The following is a 22,953-nucleotide window of genomic DNA, read 5'->3' as shown; positions in this document are numbered from 1 at the left end:
TTTCGCTAATGGGGCCTCTTGCTGCTGCTGTACCACCGGCACACAATTTCTGTTCTCATCCTGGGGCAAAGTTCTCAACTCAAGGTAACTCTTCCAGGTTAGCGGAGTTTGTAACCTGAAGCATTTGTAACCTGAGGCGTTTGTTACTTGAGGTACCACTGTATCCCTAGTTGGAATGGCAGATGATGGCAAGATTTACAGAGAAGCATTTGCACTTATTACTCCTGATATCTGATGAAAGGAGCTGAAAGATGTACGTTATGCTTTATGTCTTGGCTTAATCAGTTGGCCAACAACATGTGACAAGAAGACATCCTTTTACTGGCTGTCAAGATAACCATCAATGAGTTTAGGAGGAGATTCTAGCCATGAAAGTCTTTGTGTTCTCTAACATTTAATTTCCACAACCTAGCATGCTTACTAGCTGGAATAGAATCTAATAATTCAGTGCTATGCTTCTCTTGGAACAAACATTTCATATAGCAGAGTTCAGCTGCTGGAATTATGCTTAGTGTTACATAAAATGCTGTATTTAAAATCACATTATGTTTGAGTGGTAAAAATAATAATATAGTTTTCTGTGATGTTTTTCCACACAAGAGTGGGGCAAGCTAGGTCTTGTGACTTAGATTACAAGTGTTAGGGCTGTAACTTGAGTATTATACCAAAGTTTGCATGTTCTAATAGGGTTTTCCTCAGAGCAAAGATGAATAGAAACAGCACACAGGCAGTGTCTCTCCCTGGGCATTGACTGAAGCACAGAGGTGAACAAGAGGGAGAGAATACTTTGGTTTCTAGCTGGGTAGCTATATTTTCTTCTGTAAATATGTTTAGAATAATCACACTAAGACCAGTGTAGATAGAGTTTGTAAGACTGGAACAATTGCAAAAGATTTATTGTTTTTGTAACACTGGAACCAAGTTTCAGCAAGGAAAGCTTGAAAACTTATTTTTCTTGTGTTGAAGAATTTATTTCTGCACAAGAGTCAGATTAGAGAGAAATATTCCGCTCAAAATATATATCTGGCAACAATTACCACAAGAAGAAAAAAAGTTTAAAATTCATAATAGTCATGCAAATCTTTGGCAGAGCAACCAACGTGACTTTGCAGAGGAGTCTACATTTCATCCATGGAAAATTCAATGATTTCTGCATGCACCTCTTTTCATCCCTTATTGAGATAAGCAAGCTATATCATCTCAGCATAAAGAAATATTACAGCATTATTATGTAAGGATCATAAGCGGATTTGAAATGGGACGGTCCATTTCCTGTCCGTTGTCTTCCTCCACGTTCAAAGCCCTCTGGAGAATGACCTGCAGGCTCTCCTTGGATCGACCTCGCTTCTTCCTCCCAACCAGAAAATAGATCAAGGGGTTAGCACTGCTGTTTAGGGTGGCACACAGAAAGGCATAATGGTGTAGATCAGGAATGTCAAAAGCTAGAAAATGATTAAGGGCAATAAGGGCGTCAAGTGGAAAAGCAAGTACGAGGAAGAAGAGAAGAGTAAGTAAAATAACCATTAAAAGTCTTCCCCGCTTTCGCTGGCGTGATTTAAAGCAGACTTTGATGAATAAGATCACCGTTGAAATTGTCATCAGTGCGAGGCAAAGCAGGGCAGACAAGAGTAATTGGAAGCTTGCTGTGAAGTAATAGCTAAATATGCTAAATAACTGGAGTATGTAGAGAATTATGGTGAACAGAAAGCAGAGGACCCATATGAGGGAACACACAGTGGTGGACAGATGTGTCGGCCGGTGGCACCGATGCCAAATAGGAAAGAGCACAGACACACATCTGTCAATGCTGATGGCTGTTAGGAGAAGTAGATCAGTGTTGTACGTGAACATTAAGAGATGAAGAGTTATTAAAGAAGCATCTTTGCCTAGACCAGTCAAAGCAATACAATGATATATCTCTACAGTCATGAGGAAGGCAAAGTCAGCAACAGCCAAGTTCAAGATGTAGGTGGTGAACTGGTTCTTCTTAGTGCAGAAGCTAAGAAGCCAGATGGTGGTTCCATTTCCCAAAAATCCAGCACAACAGATAACCAAACTGAACATATAGAAAATAGCTTCTTTCAATGGATTATACCAGTCATTTTCTTGGCCAGTATATGAGCTATTATCATGCTCATAATCTGTCCAAGCCTCCATATTGGAACTGGAGGTCCAGCTGCTATTTACCATCATGCTCACTTGCTCCTTGTGGGATCCTTATCTCTTCTTCTGGAGTATGAGTGCCCGCTAAGAGAAATAAAATGTTACAGAGAACATTTCAAGTGGAACAGTTCAAGTGGAATTCCATACATGACCCAGAATGATGTGTTCTTCTCAGTTTGGCTTTGCTCAGAGACTTGAGGGTGGTGCTATTGCAAAGGAATCAGAAAAGGTCATTGTAGTCCGTGCTGTCTTACTTCGATCAAAATCCACTCCCACCAGTAGACACTCTAGCAGATCCCTTTCAATATCCTTCCAGAATAGATGCTGTATAGGGGCATTTCCCTCCAATAACCTATAAGAATAAGATTGGTGGAACATTTTGATTGCCAATGGACACAATGACCCATCACCAATCCTCTGGGAGACAAATGTCAAAGTAGGTGTGGCTGAACCCAACCAGTTCATTTCCATTTGCCTCATTAAATACATCATCATCTCTTTACAAGGTATTCATTATTTATTCCCCTTTTATTCATGTCCACCCCTTTTGAGATACCATATTGATTTCCACCCCATCCACCTACATCTGCTTTCCCTCTTTTTCTTCCACCCATATGAGAAGGTCTAAAGCTCATGGAGAACATGTCTGCTTTGTATTCAAACGGTACAAAAACTGACCCCTAGCATTTCCAGGTAGATATGGGAATGTCCTACCTGAACTACTGAGATCCATTACCAGTCAGGGAAGATAATAATAGTTATTCAGTATTATGCTCCCACCTAGAGCATGAGACTGGTCAGGCATGAGACTCTTTATCTCAGGGTTGTGAGTTTGAGCCTCACTTTGGGTGAAAGATTCCTGCATTGCAGGGGCTTGGAGCAGATGATGCTCATATTCCTTTCCAACTCTACAAATTTTGTGATTTTATGATGTATTCTACAATACCTGCAAAAACACACAATGTACTTATTGACTCTGGATCCCATGTTCTCTCTCCCCCCTAAGAATCTGCCTTAAACTGAGTCTGATCATTGGTCCATCTAGTTCAGTACTGGTCACACTGACTACCAGACACTCCTAGGGATTTCAAAGAAGGTTGTCTCTGATCCCAGATGGAGACTAAAATGGAGACATTCTATATGCAAAGTACTGAGCTACTTGGCTATTTCTTCCTACGTCTTTTCCCATGCATGCTTCTAATTTGCTCTGTCACTAAGCTTCACCCAACCACTCAGAGGGTAGTTATTTTACAACTTGCTGACAAAGTATGGATTGGGAGACTTTAGATATGGTGATCAGAAGACAACCGGGACAAAGAATCCTGCAACAAAATGGTAGGTACTAAGGTCTTAGCAAGGAAATGGGAAAGAAAAATGGAAATTCTTACCAATCTCATGCCGATCCCACCCATTCTTTGTCTTGGGTTAATTCGTTTCCCTGCCTCATGTAGCAAGATTGTGTTCTTTAAGTGGTAGTGAGGCTAAATGCCATCTGGCCTAGGAGGAGGAGACTCTTGTCATTTAAAGACCTATGTCCCCAAATGCCAGTTTGTAATGAGTACTGAAGGGGAAACTGAACACATGTCTCATGTGCTTCTTTATCTGTAACGGTCAAATAAAACATCTCAGGACCTGTTATGATAACAGATACAACCATCCTTGCCCTTTAACGGCAAAAAACATTTGCCCAATATGCACATTTTGTAGGGCAGGGGTGAGCCCAGAAGGGAAAATAAGATTTTCCGAAATGTTTTGCTGTTTCTTCCCTGGGTAAAACCATAGGTGAGAAGTGGAGTGGGATGCAAGAGCAGTTGGTTCTTAAGGATGTTAAAATGAGTTTTTTAAATTGTAAAACAGAAAATTTAATAAAAATTATAAAAAGACTCCTGTAGACTGGTGACTGGGAGCGGCCGCCGAGACCATATAGCACCGGTCTTGAAAGACCTACACTGGCTCCCAGGACATTTCTGAGCACAATTCAAAGTGTTGGTGCTGACCTTTAAAGCCCTTTATGGCCTCGGTCCTGTATACCCGAAGGAGCGTCTCCACCTCCATCGTTCTGCCCGGACACTAAGGTCCAGCACTGAGGGCCTTCTGGTGGTTCCCTTGCTGCGAGAAGCCAAGTTACAGGGAACCAGGCAGAGGGCCTTCTCGGTAGTGGCACCCGCCCTGTGGAACGCTCTCCCACCAGATGTCAAAGAGAAAAACAACTACCAAATTTTAGAAGACATCTGAAGGCAGGCCTGTTTAGGGAAGATTTTAATGTTTAATAGGTTATTGTATTTTAGTGTTCTGTTGAAAGGCCACCACCGTGGCAGGGGAAACCCAGCCAGATGGGCGGGGTATAAATAATAATTGATGATGATGATGATGATGATGATGATTTCTACAGATGAACGGGCAATGAGAGTGCCAGTTCTTTTCTAGCTACATGTCACTGCAGCCCACCTTAACTTAAGCCGGCTGTCCTCCTTAACAGGAGATTGGGTAAGGCAGACACCCAAGATATATGCCAATACCATGTGTTCTTTTTAAAACTGAAATTTTATTAAGAAATTTTGTAATACAATGAAAAAAAACTGCATACAATAGGTGGGTGGGGCACAGAAGAAAAATTGAGATAACAAAAGAAATGACTCCTCCCTTTGTAAAGTAGGATACATTTCAGCTATACAAACCTCAAAAATTTCAACAAAAGCAGCCCTCCTTTTTCTGGTGAACAATAGTCATCAATGCAGTCCAAGGACAGATTAGAGCCAGACCAAGAACTCTTAGGAAAGGTTCCTAAGTGGGTTTGAACAAGGAAGGTCCATTTCCTGTCTGTCATTCTCCTCCTCATTCAAAACCCGCTGGAGGATGGCCAGTAGGCTCTCCCTAGATTGACCTCCCTTCCTCCTCCACCCAACCAGAAAATAGAGGAAGGGGTTCACGCAGCTGTTGAGGGAGGCACACAAAAAGGCATAATGGTATAGACCAGGAATATTCAAGCCCACAATGGATACAGCAAGAAGAAGGGCATTGAGTGGGAAAGCAAGCACGAGGAAGAAGAGGAGTGTAACTAAAATAACCGTTAAAAGCCTTCCCCGCTTTCGTGGGTGTGATTTAAAACAGACTTTGATGAAAAGGATCACAGTTGAAATTGTCATAAGTGGGAGGCAAAGCAGTCCAGTCAAGACATATTGGCCTGTTTCTGATAACCAGTATGGAAAGGTGTAATAGTTTTCAAGAATGGAGAGGATTACGCAGAGCAGACAGGAGAGGACCCATATGAGGGCACACACAGTGCTGGACAAATGGGTCGGCCGGACACACCGATGCCAAATAGGGAAGAGGACAGACACACATCTGTCAATGCTGATGGCTGTCAGAAGAAGTTGGCCAGTGTTGTATGTGAAGGAGAAGAGACAAAAAGCAATACTATGAAGAACATAACCAGGAAACCTAGTAAAAACATAGATCTCTAAGCTCAGGAGGAATGCAAAGTCAACAATAGCCAAATTAAGGATGTAGGTGGTGAATGGTTTCCTCCTAATGTGGAAAACAAGAAGCCAGATGACAGTTCCATTCCCCAAAAATCCCAAACAGCAGGTAACTAAAATGGAGACATTTATTATAAATACTACAAATGGGTTATAATGAGAATCTCCTTGGTCATTAGATGAGCTATTGTAAGTGTCATTATACTCTTTATATGTCACAGCAACCGCAGCAGATTGCAAAGTCCCATTGGTATTTATTTCCATGTTGAATGACGGCATGTGGAATCCTTGTCACCTCTTCTGGAGCACAAGTTTCCTCTAGGAAAATATCACAAAGATGTTTGACTCAGCTGGAATTACGTGCAAAACTCAGAATTGTGAGAGCGAGTAGCCCATTGAACAACATATAAACCCACAACATCTGTCTATCAAGTCAAAAGTCATTATGTGCAGTTCTCTGCAATATAACTGAACCCCCCACATAGGCCACACCACTCTGGCTTTTTTCTCATTGAGGTTTTTTTGGGCTTTAGTGAGTTAGTTTACCTGGAAACTTGGTTTGATTGGTGCCAAGAGAAGAAGTCAGTATAACATTCTCTGATCTTCTGGCATTACTGTCTGATACGTAATGTCTCTCCAAAATTGAGCTTCAGTCATATTTCTTTTGCTATGGCCAAGCTCATCATTCCTGCTTAGGAAGAGATATCAGTAAGGATGAAGGATATAGACTGAGACAGAATGAGAAGGACGCCACCTTGTTTAGCGAAGATTGATATAAAGTTTTATAGCAGTGAATTTTATAGCTGTGGTGTGGTGGCTTTGGAAGGCCCCATTAGCGAAAGTACACCTCAGGTTAAGAACGGTTTCGGATTAAGAAAGGACCTCCGGAATGAATTAAGTTCGTAACCCGAGATACTACTGTATCCTAATTTACTAACTAGTTGCAGGAAACAAAATTACTGCTTCAGAAGGGTTGTGAGTTTGAGCCCCACTTTGGGGGAAAGATTCCTGCATTGCAGGAGCTTGGACAAGATGGTCCTCATGGTCCCTTCCAACTCTACAATTCTATGATGTAATCTACAATACTTGCAACACACCATGCACTTATTGACTCTGGATCCCATGTTCTCTCTCTCCCCTAAGAATCCGCCTTAAACTGAGTCTGATCATTGTTCCATCTAGTTCAGTATTGGTCACACTGACTACCAGACACTCCTAGGGATTTCAAAGAAGGTTGTCTCTGATCCCAGCAGGAGACTAAAATGGAGACATTCCATAGGCAAAGCAGCTGCTCTGCACTGAGCTACTTGGCCATGTCTTCCTACGTCTTTTCCCATGCATGCTTCTAATTTGCTCTGTCAATAAGTTTCACCCAACCATCCAGAGGGTACCTATTTTACAACTTGCTGACAAAGTATGGATTGGGAGTCTTCAGATATGGTGATCAGAAGACAACAGAGACAAAGTATCCTGCAACAGAATGGTAGGTACTAAGGTCTTAGCAAGGCAATGGGGCACCAATCGTTCCTCAAAGAAAAATGGAAAATCTTACCAATCTCATGCCAATCCCACCCATGCTTTGTCTTGGCTTAATCCGTTTCCCTGCCTCATGTAGCAAGATCATGTTCTTTAAGTGGTTGTGAGGATAAATGCCATCTGGCCTAGGAGGAGGAGACTCTTGTCATTTAAAGACCTATGTCCCCAAATGCCAGTTTGTAATGAGTACTGAAGGGGAAACTGAACACACGTCTCATGTGCTTCTTTATCTGTAACGGCCAAATAAAACATCTCAGGACCTGTCATGATAACAGATCCTTGCCCTTTAACGACAAAAAACATTTGCCCAATATGCACATTTTGTAGGGAGGGGGTGAGCCCAGAAGGGAAAATAAGATTTTCCAAAATGTTTTGCTGTTTCTTCCCTGTGTAAATCCATAGGTGAGAAGTGGAGTGGGATGAAAGAGCAATTGGTTCCTAAGGATGTTAAAATGAGGTTATTTTTAAAAAGATTGTAAAACAGAAAATTTAATAAAAATTATGAAAAGACACCTTTATTTTTTTCTACAAGTGAATGTGCAATGAGAGTGACAGTTATTTCCTAGCTACATGTCACTGAAGCCCACCTTAACATAAGCCAGTGTGGTGTAGTGGTTAAGAGCGGTAAACTCGTAATCTGGTGAACCGGGTTCGCTTCCCCGCTCCTCCACATGCAGCTGCTGGGTGACCTTGGGCCAGTCACAGTTCTCTGAAGTCTCTCACCCCACTCACCTCACAGAGTGTTTGTTGTGGGGGAGGAAGGGAAAGGAGAATGTTAGCCGCTTTGAGACTCCTTTGGGTAGGGATAAAGCGGGATATCAAATCCAAACTCTTCTTCTTCCTCCTCCTCCTTAAAAGGAGATTGGGTAAGGCAGACACCCAAGATATATGCGAATACCATGTGTTCTTATTTAAAATGAAATTTTATTGAGAAATTTCATAATACAATAAAAAACAAACTATTCTAATCAAAAAGAAAAGAAACAAGGAGAGAGAAAGGGATAGTACCATGCAAAGCCCTGTCTCACAAATATATCTTAACTTTACACCAGACAGAAATAGGTGTGCCACACCCCCCCCCCCCCCCCCCGCAGCTTTTACATAGGGAGTTTCTCTCACCCTGGGAGATCTCCCCTTCCCTGCTTTTCACCCAGGGTCCTTCACTAGCTGTCCATCACCCTCATCTGCATGCAATTATTTCCTTAACCCAGGACTCAGCCATGCAGTTACAAATAAAACGTTTTAAGTGAGTTTTAAGTGCAAAATACAAAGTGACAATAGATGGCGATGGAGAGGCTTATGGAAAATTCAATGTATTTTTAAAAACACTTTTAAAAAAGCATTTTCAGAATGGTTTTTATTTATGTGTAGAGTAAGGACAACAAGAGAAAGCAGATCTAAACAGACACAAAAGCAGGGGGGAAAAGAAAATACCATGCATCGTAATGTATATGTCAGCAGTTAATACAAGTGCTTGCCTCAATATGGTATCATTCTTTGCTTGTTTATTGAACACAAATATAGACTGATTTTCAGGAAGCCAACTCTTCACATAGCATTGTACAGGTACAAAATGACAACCATCCAAAATACAAAATGGGTGGGTTTTTTATATTAAAAGATAGGCATCCAAAATTCCTACTACTCATTAAATATATATATCTAAAAAGTGATAGATGAAGCTGAACACAATATGAAGTGTGTGTGTGTGTGTGTGTGTGTGCGTGCGCGCGCGCGCGTGGTCTTCAGGAAAGGCTTAAATCTCTAAAAGAATGGAACTTGCCTGTTATTGCAGAGAATTGAATTCAGGAACTCCTGGAATCATACACTCAAAAATTGTGGAGTTGGAAGGGGTATCAGGGGCATCTCGTCCAACCACGAGGTTGTTTAATCATACATGGAATTAAATTCTGCAAATGTGGCCTATTTGAATAATAATAATAATAATAATAGTAATAATAATAATAATAATAATAATAATAATAATAATAATAATAATTTATTTATATCCCGCCCATCTGGCTGGGCTTCCCCAGCCACTCTGGGTGGCTTCCAAAAAAATATTAAAATACTGCAATGCACCAAACATTAAAAGCTTCCCTAAACAGGGCTGCCTTCAGATGTCTTCTAAAAGTCTGGTAGTTGTTGTTCTCTTTGACATCTGGTGGGAGGGCGTTCCACAGTGAGGAAGCCACTACCGAGAAGGCCCTCTGCCTGGTTCTGCCTATGATTGCTGACAGGCACCTAAGTAGAGTCTGTGAAGTAAACCATACGATGCAGGTGGTCTCACAGGAGTGAAGGCAGTCCTTGAAATACCCAAGCTTCAAATCGGCAAGGTTTAAAGGTCACCATCAGAACTTCCAAGAAGACTTTGGTTTGCTATAAAAAGTGGTGCAGCTGGTACAGTACAACTAAATTGAGTGAAGCCTCTTTCAGCCAAGGGGCTTCATATCTTCGTAGTCAACATTTCAGGGGCTGTATACAATAGGTGAGTGGGGCACAGAAGAAAGATTGAGATAACAAAAGACATGATTCCTCCCTTTGTAAAGTAGGATACATTTCAGCTATACAAACCTCAATATTTTCAACAAAACCCCAGCCTCTTTTTCTGGTGAGCAATAGTCATCAATGCAGTCCAAGGACCAAAGAACTCTTATGAAAGGTTCCTAAGTGGGTTTGAAAAAGGAGGGTCCACTTCCTGTCTGTCATTCTGCTCCTCATTCAAAACCCGCTGGAGGATGGCCAGTAGACTCTCCCTAGACTGACCTCCCTTCCTCCTCCACCCAACCAGAAAATAGAGGAAGGGGTTCACGCAGCTGTTGAGGGAGGCACACAAAATGGCATAATGGAATAGACCAGGAATATTCCAGCCCACGATGGATACAGCAAGAAGAACGGCATTGGGTGGGAAAGCAAGCACGAGGAAGAAGAGGAGTGTAACTAAAATAACCGTTAAAAGCCTTCCTCGCTTTCGTGGGTGTGATTTAAAACAGACTTTGATGAAAAGGATCACAGTTGAAATTGTCATAAGTGGGAGGCAAAGCAGTCCAGTCAAGACATATTCGCCTGATTCTGATAACCAGTATGGAAAGTTGTAATAGTTTTCAAGAATGGAGAGCATTACACAGAGCAGACAGGAGAGGACCCATATGAGGGCACACACAGTGCTGGACAAATGGGTCGGCCGGACACACCGATGCCAAATAGGGAAGAGGACAGCGACACATCTGTCAATGCTGATGGCTGTCAGAAGAAGTTGGCCAGTGTTGTATGTGAAGGATAAGAGACAAAAAACAATACTATGAAGAACATAATCAGGAAACCTAGTAAAAGCATAGATCTCTAAGCTCAGGAGGAATGCAAAGTCAGCAACAGCCAAATTAAGGATGTAGGTGGTGAATGGTTTCCTCCTAATGTGGAAAACAAGAAGCCAGATAACAGTTCCATTCCCCAAAAATCCCACACAACAGGGAACTAAAATGAAGCCACTTATTATAAATACTACAAATGGGTGATAATGGGAATCTCCTTGGTCATTAGATGAGCTATTGTAAGTGTCATTATACTCTTTATATGTTACAGCAACCGCAGCAGATTGCAAAGTCCCATTGGTATTTATTTCCATGTTGAATGACGGCGTGTGGAATCCTTGTCACCTCTTCTGGAGCACAAGTTTCCTCTAGGAAAATATCACAAAGATGTTTGACTCAGCTGGAATTCTGTGCACAACTCAGAATTCTGAGAGCGAGGAGCCCATTGAACAACATATAAACCCACAACATCTGTCTATTAAGTCAAAAGTCATATATGTGCAGTTCTCTGCAATATAACTGAATCCCCCACATAGGCCCCACCCCTCTGGATTTTTTCTCATTGAGGTTTTTTGGACTTTAGTGAGTTAGTTTACCTGGAAACGTGGTTTGATTGGTGCCAAGAGAAGAAGTCAGCACAGCATTCTCTGATCTTCTGGCATTACTGTCTGATACGGTATGTCTCTCCAAAACTGAGGTTCAGTCATATTTCTTTTGCTATGGCCAAGCTCATCATTCCTGCTTAGGAAGAGATATCAGTAAGGATGAAGGATATGGACTGAGACAGAATGAGAAAGACGCCACCTAGTTTAGGGAAAGATTCATATAAAGTTTTATAGCAGTGAATTTCCCTTACCTACTGCACATTCATCCAGGTGGGTGGGACTATCTTCCACTGCAATAAGAGCAGGCTAGGAATGAATGAGGGTGTGCCGGAGTTCTGAAAGAGAGGTCAGGCAGTAATGTTGAGGCATCTAATCATAGCCTGCATTTTTATCAAGGCTTATATTTTGATCAGGGCCTGTATTTTAAAATGAGCTTAAAGATTTTCAAATGTTTTATGCCAGGCAGAAGACCAGCTGCCTAAGTACTTTGGCAAGATGTTTATCCTCCTGGACAAGGGGCCCCCCTGATTTATAGCAGAAAACAATTCTCAAAGTCGTAAAAAGGGAATTACAGGCTGAGAGCAAAGGTTACACTGACCCTACATATTACAGAATATAAAAAGCTGAGAAAAAACATAATTAAGAGTTGGTAAATAGTAAAATAGAACCATGTGCCTCCCATTAAACTTGAGCCATATTTTCCTAAGGTTAAAGGGCAAGAGCAAATGGAAAAAGCAGCCAGCTGGAGAAGGGGGGTGTAAACAGAAGAAGAGGCTTTTTCCTATTTTATTTTGAGGCTGTAAACTGTTCCTTCCTTTTTACTTTGAGAAGGTTTATTCTTCTAAAAAGCTATCTATGATAATGTATGAAATATATTGGCTTAAATGTAATTATGCAAAGGATTTAGAAACTAAGAAATGTTAAATCCTTATGCTAGATTCTTATTTCATATAGTTGGAAGAGACCACAGGGGCCATCGAGTCCAGCCCCCTGCCAAGCAGGAAGCACCATTAGAGCACACATATGGTTGTCAGGCCTTTGTTTAAAGACCTCCAAAAGAAGGAGATCTTTCAATGATGATGTGAACTCAAGATCTCTGACATCTGTTTAAGATAAAAATTTAAAACTATTAACCATCTGTTTTGGAGGGCAATAGGGCAAGGAGGGCAAGAGGTGAGCTGGTAATTAAGGTTCCTTGTTGAGACAAATGTAAGATAAATGACTACTTATTTGTCATTTATAGATAGAAGAATATATAGCTTTTATTTCCCTTAAAAGGCAATAGGAAATGGGTGTATCTTTTGTGATTGGTTCTAGCAAACAGCCAATAGGAATTTCAACCAGGCTGATTGGACAGAGGCAGCCAAAGGAGGAGCAAGGGGGCTGGGTTAAGGAAATATAAGTGCTGGCCATAATGGCAGGAGGCCAGGCCAGAGCTTGGTAACCATATACCACTGTGCCTCTCATTTATTTGTCTGACAAATAAATTATTATTTTAATTTCTCTATTGCTGCGTTGAATATTTCATTCCAGCTAAGCGTTAACCACAAGCAGGGTGCTACATTTTAACAGTTTTTTTTTTTATTTCATACAACTCAGTTTTCTTTTTGTTGTTCAGTTCCTAGGTTTCTCCCTAAAATAGAGCAAGCATAGAAGAAAAGATATTAGTCCTGCACATTCTATCTCCTCTTTGTCCTTTTTTGTTTTTCACCCAACGTTACAACCCTTGACCTGACCCAGTTTATTCTGCTACATCTGCTAACACTCAAAAGACTCAATGATTCTGGATCTAATGTTCTCTCCCTCCCTCTGTCCCTCTGAACTAAACAATTGCCCTATACTTGCAAGAGCAGAGCTTTTTTTGGCCTGAACATTTCTCCAATTATTATTATTATTATTAAAGTCCTGATTGGTTCTCCACTTGGCCAATCACAAGTGGGCAAGGGAATGGCCCTTCAGGACCTAGCACTCCTCCTTTTCGCAACGTGTGTCATCATCACACAACCTCAGGGCTGCTCTGCAAAGTTTGGGGCCTTGCATCCCAGCGCCAAGAGGAGCGGTGCCACTTGATGCTGCCGCTTCCTCCTCCTTCGCCCATGTTGCTGCCAGGTGGTGGTTTCACTTGGCACTGTATCACAGATGAAACTGCTGCTGCTCTGGAGTCCCTTTGCCACCTGCCCTGGTTAAACTGCATTGCTTCCTGCACTGAGAGATATACTTGCAGCCAGATCAGAAACTTGTTGCGTAGACAGGTGGAGTCCCCAGATCCCAAGCGGTTCCCCCCATCATGTGGAATAACGACTCAAGACAACATGCTATGGGATTAAATTGGCCACAACTTTATTAAATTTCAAATGTATGTAGACCTTGGCTCAGGCATTGGGCGTTCTCCCTCCCCAGTCCCCAGCCGGGGACCTAGGGAGCATCAGGGTTATCCACTGTGTGTGGGGGGGGGGCTGGGCTGGCTCTGGAGAACATATGTTCAAGCAGAGATAGCCACCCCCGTTATGCCGCTGCCGCAGGGGAGAGCAATGATGACCTTCAGAAACCCCTTTAACGGGGAACCCTGGTATCGCCGCTGCCAGGAAGATGGACTAAAGGATTCTGCCCAAGGCCTGATACTGCCAAAGTTGTGACGTTTTGCTACGGGAAAGGTGAAACCTGCTAATGCAGGGAAATTCTTTTCCGGCCCTTTAACAGCGACCTTAACAAAGCAGCACCCGCATACCTGTGAAGAAAAGTTAACCTGCAAAACCTGTGAAGAAATGTTAACCTGCATAATAAGACATTAACTGAGGGTAGGTAGGGTGGGAGAAGCTCTGGAGCCAAGTGAGGATTCCCAGGTAAGATCCTCCCTCTATTGTGTGGGCAGGTAATCCCTCCCCTACCTGGCCTGGTCTCCTTGGCAACGCTTCCCCCACATGGGATTGGACAACTAACTGGGGTAGGCGGAGACCTCCAGGTATCCCATCTGAGGGAAGGCAAAGCCAAGCCTATGCTGATGGAGCTGCTCCAGATCCAGGGGCTGCGCGCGTCCACGCAAAGGGCACCCCCCGTTTTATGTGGGGAGCGGTCATTATCCAAAAAGAGCCTTGCAGAAGAAACAAAAGGAAAGCCAAACCCAGCAGGGTATTTGAGGACGGGGAAAAGCTTCCCTCTATCCTACTTTCCAGAGATATGACGATGCTCTCTTGAAAAAACGATACCAACTGAGTTAGGAAATGAAAGACGGGGACAAATGTAATAGTTCAAACTCCAGAAATTCCACGGTAACCGGTGACAGCAGCAACCGAGACAGAGCGATGCGATCCCATTGCTCTCAGAGTGAGGCTAATTTTGGAATGCAAATGGGAAGGGAAGGGAAGTGAGGAGGTGCTGCCTTTGGGAAGGATCCGCAGCGGGAATGAAGGGTGTGCATGAAAGGATCTAGAGTGGTAGCTGGAAGGGACCTTGTGGGTAAGGAAGAAAGCCTGAAGAGAAGAGGGTGCTTGGAGGGACCTCAGGGATTGTCGCAAATTCTAGACAGGATTCCGCCCAAGGCCTGATACCGCCAAAGTTGTGATGTTTTGCTACGGGAAAGGCAAAATCTGCTAATGCAGGGAAATTCCTTTCCAGCCCTTTAACAGCGACCTTAACGTAGCAGCACGTAGGGTGTGCATGAAAGGATCTAGAGTGGTAGCTGGGACCTTGTGGGTAAGGAAGAAAGCCTGAAGAGAAGAGGGCACTTGGAGGGACCTCGGGGATTGTCACAAATTCTAGACAACCCTAAACGCCCTTTCTAAGCTATCGTATACCCTTGACCGAAGAACGGTACACTCCTTCTATCTGGGATGGTCGTCCTCTTCCACCGAGCGTGCACCTTCGGGAGGGACGCACATGGAGCGGTGAGGGAGGAAGGGGACACCCGCCTAGCCAGCCAGATCAGCCAAATCAACCCTGGCGATCAATGGGGTGACAGATGTCGCAGCCAGATCGCCCTTCTAAGAAGTGAGTGAGTCTATTGAGCACAGACTTCCTTTGCAATGAAGAAGTCATAGGGTTGCACACAGAGAGATCCCAGGACAGGTCGAATATCAGAAAGGAGAGTGGTGATGATTTGTCACAGGAAATGGAATGGGGAAGGAACAAGCAGGTGAGGAAGAAAGAGAAAGGGAGAGAGTTTTTTATTTCATTTCATTTTAATTTTTTGTTAAAGTTGAGGTAATTTAATTTTTAAATTATTTTTATTAATTCTTCTTTTCTCTCATTACAAATATACTTATAACATACAAGTTACATAAACCTCTCTTTCTCCCCCCCCCCCTTTTGGACTTCCCTCGGCTTTTGTTTCTGATCTATTTACCTCTTTATATATTCTGCTATCTTCTACAAATACCATACATTTTCCTTTTATTACATTACCTATTCCCTATCCATAAAATTGTGAATGCTTATTTAAATCCTACCATCAGAGCAGTGTTCTTCCTTTGCTTCTGCAAATATAATATAAAAGGTTCCCACTCTTTTTCAAAATTCCTATTGTCTTTTTACCAAAGTCTGTGTGTCAGCTTTGCCATCTCCACATAACCCATCAGTTTTTCTTGCCATTGTTCTTTTGCTGGAATTTCTCCAGTCTTGCAATTCTGTGCTAGCAGTATTCTCGCCACCGCCATTGCATACATAAATAGTGTCCTTTTCTCTTTTGGCAGGTCTTGCCCTAAAATACCCAACAGGATAGCTTCTGGTTGTTTAACAAATGCTATTTTAAACATTTTTTAAAAATTCATTGTAAATCATTTCCCAGTATACCTTAACCTTTTTACAATCCCACCACATATGATAAAAATTCCCTTCAACCTCTTTACACCTCCAACATTTCCTCTGTTCATTTTTATATATTTTGGCTAGTTTCACAGGTGAGATATACCATCTATACATCATCTTCATATAATTTTCCTTTAACATATACAGTCTGTGAATTCCTAATTTACTTTCCAAAGTTTTGTCCAATCTTCAAATCGTATGTTGTGGCCTATGTCTTGTGCCCATTTAATCATTACTGATTTCACTTCCTCATCTTTCATTTCCCATTCCAAAAGGATGTTATACATTTTCTTTAATAAGTTTGTGTTCTCTTCTATTACTTACTTTTGGAATGTTTAAACCGTGCATGAACAGCTTTTCTTATTATCCTCTTTGAAAATATCTTTTAACTGCCTATGATGTAACCAACTTTGCAGATGTTCCTTGCTAACATTTCTTCCTAAGTATTTTCCCATGCATGCTTCTAATTTGCTCTGTCACTAAGCTTCACCCAGCCATCCAGAGGGTACCTATTTTACAACTTGCTGACAAAGTATGAATTGGGAGTCTTCAGATATGGTGATCAGAAGACAACAGAGACAAAGTATCCTGCAACAGAATGGTAGGTACTGAGGTCTTAGCAAGGCAATGGGGCACCAATCGTTCCTCAAAGAAAAATGGGAAATCTTACCAATCTCATGCCAATCTCACCAATTCTTTGTCTTGGCTTAATCCGTTTCCCTTCCTCATGTAGCAAGATCGTGTTCTTTTAGTGGTTGTGAGGATAAATGCCATCTGGCCTAGGAGGAGGAGACTCTTGCCATTTAAAGATCTATGTCCCCCAATGCCAGTTTGTAATGAGTACTGAAGGGGAAACTGAACACACGTCTCATGTGCTTCTTTATCTGTAACGGCCAAATAAAACATCTCAGGACCTGTCATGATAACAAATCCTTGCCCTTTAACGGCGAAAAACATTTGCCCAATATGCACATTTTGTAGGGAGGGGGTGAGCCCAGAAGGGAAAATAATATTTTCCGAAATGTTTTGCTGTTTCTTCCCTGTGTAAATCCATAGGTGAGAAGTGGAGTGGGATGCAAGAGCAGTTGGTTCTTAAGGATGTTAAAATGACGCGGCAGCTAAAAAAGCCAATGCAATTCTGGGCTGCATCAATAGGAGTATAGCATCTAGATCAAGGGAAGTAATAGTGCCACTGTATTCTGCTCTGGTCAGACCTCACCTGGAGTACTGTGTCCAGTTCTGGGCACCACAGTTCAAGAAGGACACTGACAAACTGGAACGTGTCCAGAGGAGGGCAACCAAAATGGTCAAAGGCCTGGAAACGATGCCTTATGAGGAACGGCTAAGGGAGCTGGGCATGTTTAGCCTGGAGAAGAGGAGGTTAAGGGGTGATATGATAGCCATGTTCAAATATATAAAAGGATGTCATATAGAGGAGGGAGAAAGGTTGTTTTCTGCTGCTCCAGAGAAGCAGACACGGAGCAATGGATCCAAACTACAAGAAAGAAGATTCCACCTAAACATTAGGAAGAACTTCCTGACAGTAAGAGCTGTTCGGCAGTGGAATTTGCTGCCAAGGAGTGTGGTGGAATCTCCTTCTTTGGAGGTCTTTAAGCAGAGGCTTGACAACCATATGTCAGGAGTGCTCTGATGGCGTTTCCTGCTTGGCAGGGGGTTGGATTTGATGGCCCTTGTGGTCTATTCCAACTCTATGAGTCTATGATTCTATGAGTTGTTTTTTAAAAATTGTAAAACAGAAAATTTAATAAAAATTATAAAAAGACTCCTTTATTTTTTTCTACAGATGAACAGGCAATGAGAGTGACAGTTCTTTGCTAGCTACATGTCACTGAAGCCCACCTTAACTTAAGCCAGTGTGGCGTAGTGGTTAAGAGCGGTAGTCTCATAATCTGGGGAACCGGGTTTGCGTCTCCGCTCCTCCACATGCAGCTGCTGGGTGACCTTGGGCTAGTCACACTTCTCTGAAGTCTCTCACCCCACTCACCTCACAGAGTGTTTGTTGTGGGGGAGGAAGGGAAAGGAGAATGTTAGCCGCTTTGAGACTCCTTCGGGTAGTGATAAAGCGGGATATCAAATCCAAACTCTTCTTCTTCCTCCTCCTCCTTAAAAGGAGATTGGGTAAGGCCGACACCCAAGATATATGCCAATACCATGTGTTCTTTTTTAAAATGAAATTTTACTAAGAAATTTCATAATACAATAAGAAACAAACTATAATAATGAAAAAGAGAAGAAACAAAGAAAGACAAAAGGGATAGTACCATGCAAAGCCCTGTCTCACAATTATATCTTAACTTTTATACCAAACAGAAAAAGGTGTGCTCCCCCCCCCCAGCTTTTACATAGGGAGTTTCTCTCACCCTGGGAGATCTCCCCTTCCCTGCTTTTCACCCAGGGTCCTTCACTAGCTGTCCATCACCCTCATCTGCATGCAATTATTTCCTTAACCCAGGACTCAGCCATGCAGTTACAAATAAAACGTTTTAAGTGAGTTTTAAGTGCAAAATACAAAGTGACAATAGATGGCGATGGAGAGGCTTATGGAAAATTCAATGTATTTTTAAAAACGCTTTTAAAAAAGCATTTTCAGAATGGTTTTTATTTATGTGTAGAGTACAGGACAACAACAAGAGAAAGCAGATCTAAACAGACACAAAAGCAGGGCAAAAAAGAAAATACCATGAATCCCGGAAGTATGGAAGGACGCTGTTATCGTTCCAATCCACAAAAAGGGCTCACCAGATGACCCAGGGAATTACAGAAACATCAGCCTGCTCTCAATAGTGGGGAAACTGTATGCCCGCTTTCTGTTGAACAGACTTAGCCAATGGGCCGAAGAGAAAAAATTAATTGGGCCCGAACAAGCTGGATTCCGCCCAAAACAGTCAACAATTAATCATATTTTAATTTTACAGCATCTTGCCTGGAAATATTCCACCCCAAAGGGTGGCCAACTCTGTGTGGCATTCATTGACTTAAAGGCAGCATTCGATAGTATCCCCAGGAGCATCATCTGGGAAAAACTCACCAGCTGGGGCATCGACAGAAGGCTTCTCTGGCTAATAATCAAACTCCATGAGAACTCAGCGGCTAGAGTGAGATTCACCCCGGAGGGTGATCTCACCAATTCAATTCCCATCAACAGAGGTGTCCGACAGGGTTGTATATTGGCTCCACTTCTGTTCAATTTGTTCATAAGCGACATGAGGACTCCCCTAATAGAGACCCAAGAAAGGATTCATGCACCCCGCCTAGCACTTTATCGTTGCCCTTTGTTACTATATGCGGATGACGCAGTCATTCTTTCTTTTTCTAGAGTAGGTCTCAGGAGGGCCTTAAAATTTTTTGGATCATACTGTAACACAAATTCCCTTACAATTAATTATGGAAAATCTAAGATCCTGATTTTCTCAAAGAGCCGGAAACTCCATAATTGGAGAATTGATGGGAGAGTCATCGAACAAGTCTATAGATTCCAATATTTAGGAGTTTGGTTACAACATAACCTTAGATGGAAGGCCCATGTTGCCTATGTTACAAATAGAGCCAAAGCTATCTCCTTGGCAATCTTGCGATTCTTCTTCACCGATGGGGCCCTACATATCCCATCGGCGTTGAAAGTCTTCAAGGCCAAGGTGATCCCGACAATTGCTTATGTCATCTCAATTTGGGGGACTTTTGTCAACCTATCTCACCTGGAGGTCATTCAAAATCAGTTTTTAAGAGGGATATTGAAACTGCCCAACTGTGTAAGTAATACAGCGTTATGCATGGAACTTAATACTGTATCCCTGGAAAATGCTCTGTGGAAGCACATACTTTGTCACTGGTTATCTCTATGGCACAATCTCCCAAACTTGTACTTGATACAATGTATGTGGAGAGATGATTTCCAGAGCCCATGGGTAAAAAATTTACAGCTGAAAATTACGGCAATGGGAATCTCCCCATCCAAATTACTAGAGCAGGACATAGTCCCAGCTAAAAGAACAGTAACCTGTAAACTAGAGGAGATGGACTTGCAGCAGAAAATGGTCTTGGGCAATGGTACCTGCTCACCTCTAAATCTTGGTTTATTACCCCTCTTAAGGCTCCCAAACTATTTGAATTCTTTAACTTCCTCAGCTCATAGATATGCCTTTGTAAAGGCAAGATTCAACACCTTCCCATCGAACGTGCTGAGAAATAGATTCTCCAATGGACAGATATCGCTCTTATGTGATTGTAATTGTGGGGCACCGGAATCGTTGCATCACATAATTTTTGACTGTCCTTTTCACTTACCGGCCAGGAGCAAGTTTCTTGCTCAATATCTTAAGGGAATTGCCGATGATACGATTGAAGCCAAACTGAGATATCTACTAATTGATGATGACCCCCTAAGATCACTCATGGTTGCCAGATTCTTGATCAGCGTCCTATCCCTAAAGAAGAGAAACGGACTCCTTTGTGGCTCGGATAATCCCTTTAAACCATGATCTATGTTTTAGGTGATATCACCATTGTTTTAAACCATGATCTATGTTTTAGGTGATATCACCATTGATATCCTTGATTAATTTATGAGCAGAGGGTGATGTATAGGTTACAAATTTATTGTAATGTATGATGGCGGTCTTTGTTTTTATTTTGCTTTGGTTCCTGTTTGTCTTTTGTAAGTTTTGGCGATTTTAAATTTGGAGGTTTAAGTATATTATGTTGGTATGGGGAACTGTCGTGTAACGGGCCAATGGCCGTAATAAAGATCAATCCAATCCAATCCATGCATTGTAATGTATATGTCAGCAGTTAATACAAGTCCTTGCCTCAATATGGTATCATTCTTTGCTTGTTTATTGAGCACAAATATAGACTGATTTACAGGAAGCCAACTCTTCAGATACCATTGTGCAAGTACAAAATGACAACCATCAAAAATACAACAAAGGTGGGTTTTTTATATTAAAAAATAGGCACCCAAAATTCCCACTAGTCATTTAAAATATATATCTAAAGAGGGATAGATGAAGCTGAACACACTATGAAGTGTGTGTGTGTGTGTGTGTGTGTGTGTGTGTGTGTGGTCTTCAGGACATGCTAAAAGAATGGATCTTGCATGTTCTCACAGAGAATTGAATTCAGAAACTCCTGGAATCATACGCTCAAAGAATTGGGGAGTTGGAAGGGGTATCCAGGGGCATCTGGTCCAACCTCTCAACTAAAGCACCACAAGATTGTTTAATCATACATGGAATTAAATTCTGGAAATGTGCCCTATTTGTATAATAATAATAATAATAATAATAATAATAATAATAATAATAATTTATTTATATCCTGCCGACTCTGGGTGGCTTCCAAAAAAATATTAAAATACTGTAATGCATCAAACATTAAAAGCTTCCCTAAACAGGGCTGCCTTCAGATGTCTTCTAAAAGTCTGGTAGTTGTTGTTCTCTTTGACATCTGGTGGGAAGGCGTTCCACAGGTACGGTGCCACTACCTAGAAGGCCCTCTGCCTGGTTCTGCCTATGATTGCTGACAGGCACCTAAGTAGAGTCTGTGAAGTAAATCATACGGTGCAGGTGTTCTCACAGGAGTGAAGGCAGTCCTTGAAATACCCAAGTTTCAAATCGGCAAGGTTTAAAGGTCACCATCAGAACTTCCAAGAAGACTTTGGTTTGCTATAGAAAGTGGTGCAGCTGGTACAGTACACTTAAATGGGGTGGAGCATCTTTCAACCAAAGGGCTTCATATTTTCGTAGCCAACATTTCAGGGGATATATACAATAGGTGAGTGGGGCACAAAAGAAAGATTGAGATAACAAAAGACATGACTCCTCCCTTTGTAAAGCAGGATACATTTCAGCTATACAAACCTCAAAATTTTCAACAAAACCCCAGTCTCTTTTTCTGGTGAGCAATAGTCATCAATGCAGTCCAAGGACATATTACAGACAGACCAAAGAATTCTTATGAAAGGTTCCTAAGTGGGTTTGAACAAGGAGGGTCCATTTCCTGTCTGTCATTCTCCTCCTCATTCAAAACCCACTGGAGGATGGCCAGTAGGCTCCCCCTAGACTGACCTCCCTTTTCCCTCCCAACCAGAAAATAGAGGAAGGGGTTCACGCAGCTGTTGAGGGAGGCACACAAAAAGGCATAATGGAATCGATAATAAATATTCCAGCCCATGATGGATATGGCAAGAAGAAGGGCATTGAGTGGGAAAGCAAGCACAAGGAAGAAGAGGAGTGTAAGTAAAATAACCGTTAAAAGCCTTCCTCGCTTTCGTGGGTGTGATTTAAAACAGACTTTGATGAAAAGGATCACAGTTGAAATTGTCATAAGTGGGAGGCAAAGCAGTCCAGTCAAGACATATTGGCCTGTTTCTGATAACCAATATGGAAAGGTGTAATAGTTTTCAAGAATGTAGAGGATTACACAGAGCAGACAGGAGAGGACCCATATGAGGGCACACACAGTGGTGGACAAATGGGTCGGCCGGACACACCGATGCCAAATAGGGAAGAGGACACCGACACATCTGTCAATGCTGATGGCTGTCAGAAGAAGTTGGCCAGTGTTATATGTGAAGGATAAGAGACATTCATCAATACTATCAAGAACATCATCAGGAAACCTAATAAAATTATGGAACTGTAGGCTCAGGAGGAATGCAAAGTCAGCAACAGCCAAATTAAGGATGTAGGTGGTGAACGGTTTCCTCCTAATGCGGAAACCAAGAAGCCAGATGACAGTTCCATTCCCCAAAAATCCCACACAGCAGATAACTAAAACGAAGGAATATATTATAGATAATTCATATTCCTTAGATTGGAAAGCTTCTTGGTCATTAGATGAGCTATTGTAAGTGTCATCATACTCATTATCTGTCACAGCAACCGCAGCAGATTGCAAAGTTCCATTAGTATTTATTTTCCTGTTGAATGACTGCATGTGGAATCCTTATCACCTCTTCTGGAGCAGAAGTTTCCTCTAGGAAATGGAAAAGATCACAAAGATGTTTGACTCAGCTGGAATTCTGTGCAAAACCCA

General features: G+C 42.0%; 3 protein-coding genes across 7 annotated transcripts in view; all 3 read right to left on the bottom strand.

Annotated features, from left to right (window-relative positions):
- Positions 1-946: 946 nt before the first annotated feature.
- Positions 947-22,854, bottom strand: LOC307219580 (mas-related G-protein coupled receptor member H-like; the record flags this gene model as incomplete). The annotated part of the gene is made up of 3 exons (XM_079982824.1): positions 947-2,216; positions 2,418-2,515; positions 22,409-22,854. The coding sequence occupies 3 exons, from the start codon at positions 22,852-22,854 to the stop codon at positions 1,228-1,230; spliced, it is 1,533 nt and encodes a 510-aa protein (XP_079838950.1). The 3' UTR covers positions 947-1,227.
- LOC307220480 (mas-related G-protein coupled receptor member H-like) lies at positions 4,689-7,425 on the bottom strand. 2 transcript variants are annotated; one of them, XM_079984480.1, is made up of 3 exons: positions 7,195-7,425; positions 6,189-6,333; positions 4,689-5,960 (listed from the first exon to the last, which is right to left on the bottom strand). In XM_079984480.1, exon 3 carries the CDS (start codon positions 5,919-5,921, stop codon positions 4,935-4,937), a length of 987 nt encoding a protein of 328 aa, XP_079840606.1. In that variant the 5' UTR covers positions 5,922-5,960; positions 6,189-6,333; positions 7,195-7,425; the 3' UTR covers positions 4,689-4,934. The 2 variants fall into 2 exon arrangements, with proteins under 2 accessions (XP_079840606.1, XP_079840605.1); XM_079984479.1 differs by having other exon boundaries at positions 6,189-6,330.
- LOC307220485 (mas-related G-protein coupled receptor member H-like) overlaps positions 8,289-22,953 on the bottom strand; it is a 45,271-nt gene continuing 30,606 nt past the window's right edge. The window contains exons 1-3 of one of the 4 annotated variants that reach the window (XM_079984488.1): positions 11,346-11,421; positions 11,086-11,227; positions 8,289-10,857 (exon numbers count right to left, since the gene is read on the bottom strand). In XM_079984488.1, coding sequence (XP_079840614.1) covers positions 9,832-10,803 — 972 coding nt within the window. In that variant the 5' untranslated portion in view covers positions 10,804-10,857; positions 11,086-11,227; positions 11,346-11,421 and the 3' untranslated portion in view covers positions 8,289-9,831. Of the gene's footprint in view, positions 10,898-11,085; positions 11,231-11,345; positions 11,422-22,953 lie in introns of those variants that run through there. The other 3 variants (XM_079984490.1, XM_079984491.1, XM_079984489.1) reach the window with 3 other exon arrangements.

Source organism: Podarcis cretensis, assembly GCF_951804945.1.
Source record: "Podarcis cretensis genome assembly, chromosome: 7".
Classification (NCBI taxonomy): domain Eukaryota; kingdom Metazoa; phylum Chordata; class Lepidosauria; order Squamata; family Lacertidae; genus Podarcis; species Podarcis cretensis.
This window is presented reverse-complemented; position numbering and strand designations above follow the sequence as displayed.

Excerpts from the sequence above, each read along its gene's own strand:
- LOC307220480 (XM_079984480.1), bottom strand. The coding sequence starts at position 5,921 with ATGCCGTCATTCAACATGGAAATAAATACCAATGGGACTTTGCAATCT.